At 42.6% G+C, this 942-nt stretch overlaps 1 protein-coding gene across 1 annotated transcript; it reads left to right on the top strand.

Annotated features, from left to right (window-relative positions):
* Nucleotides 1-74: 74 nt before the first annotated feature.
* On the top strand, nt 75-653 carry LOC136796403 (ankyrin repeat domain-containing protein 29-like). The gene has a single exon (XM_067050051.1). The coding sequence runs from the start codon at nt 75-77 to the stop codon at nt 651-653; it is 579 nt and encodes a 192-aa protein (XP_066906152.1).
* Nucleotides 654-942: the final 289 nt, after the last annotated feature.

Below are 942 nucleotides of genomic sequence, written 5' to 3'. Positions count from 1 at the left end.
ATGTAGCAGCGTGGGGAGGCCATGTTGATGTAGTGAAAGAGCTGTTGGACCGAGGAGCGCCTCTCAATGATAAGATGAAGGATGGATACACAGCTCTACATAGAGCAGCGAGAGGAGGGCACGTTGATGTAGTGAAAGAGTTCTTGGACCGAGGAGCGCCTCTCAATGATAAGTTGAAGGATGGATACACAGCTCTACATGAAGCAGCGAGAGGAGGGCACGTTGATGTAGTGAAAGAGCTGTTGGACCGAGGAGCGCCTCTCAATGATAAGATGAAGAATGGATATACAGCTCTACATGTAGCAGCGTGGGGAGGTTATGTTGATGTAGTGAAAGAGCTGTTGGACCGAGGAGCGCCTCTCAATGATAAGATGAAGGATGGATACACAGCTCTACATTTGGCAGCGAGAGGAGGGCACATTGATGTAGTGAAAGAGCTCTTGGACCGAGGGGCGCCCGTCAATGATAAGAATGACGCTGGATACACAGCTCTACATGGAGCAGCGGCTGGAGGGCAGGTTGATGTATTGAAAGAGCTCTTGGACCGAGGGGCGTCCGTCAATGCTAGGAATAGCTTAGGCTGGACTGCCTTAGGCATGGCAAGTAATGAGGATATAAAGAATTACCTTAAATCGAAAGGCGGGGTCGAGTGACTTCTAGGCCGACATCTGATCTCATTCATGTACATTATTTTGATTCTAATTTAATGTTCCACAAAACACTTTTATAAATTTGATTAAACAGCTCTACTTAATTTAAAACGTGTTTTATTTGCCAATATATCACAACGCATTCCTGGTTACCTAAAAAATATCAAGAGTATATAATTGGGTTTTCAAAGATATTATGGTTTATATTTGTTTTTTGTTTTTTTTTTGTAATATCGTTGGTGGCATTTTTTTATTTTGATTTTCTAATAAGGATTTCTTTTATAGTTTCGAT

Source organism: Halyomorpha halys, unplaced genomic scaffold (genome assembly GCF_000696795.3).
Source record: "Halyomorpha halys isolate HHAL.00 unplaced genomic scaffold, Hhal_1.1 Scaffold1946.1, whole genome shotgun sequence".
NCBI lineage: Eukaryota > Metazoa > Arthropoda > Insecta > Hemiptera > Pentatomidae > Halyomorpha > Halyomorpha halys.
The sequence above is the reverse complement of the archived record's forward strand: the minus strand, read 5'-3'. Positions and strand labels throughout refer to the sequence as shown.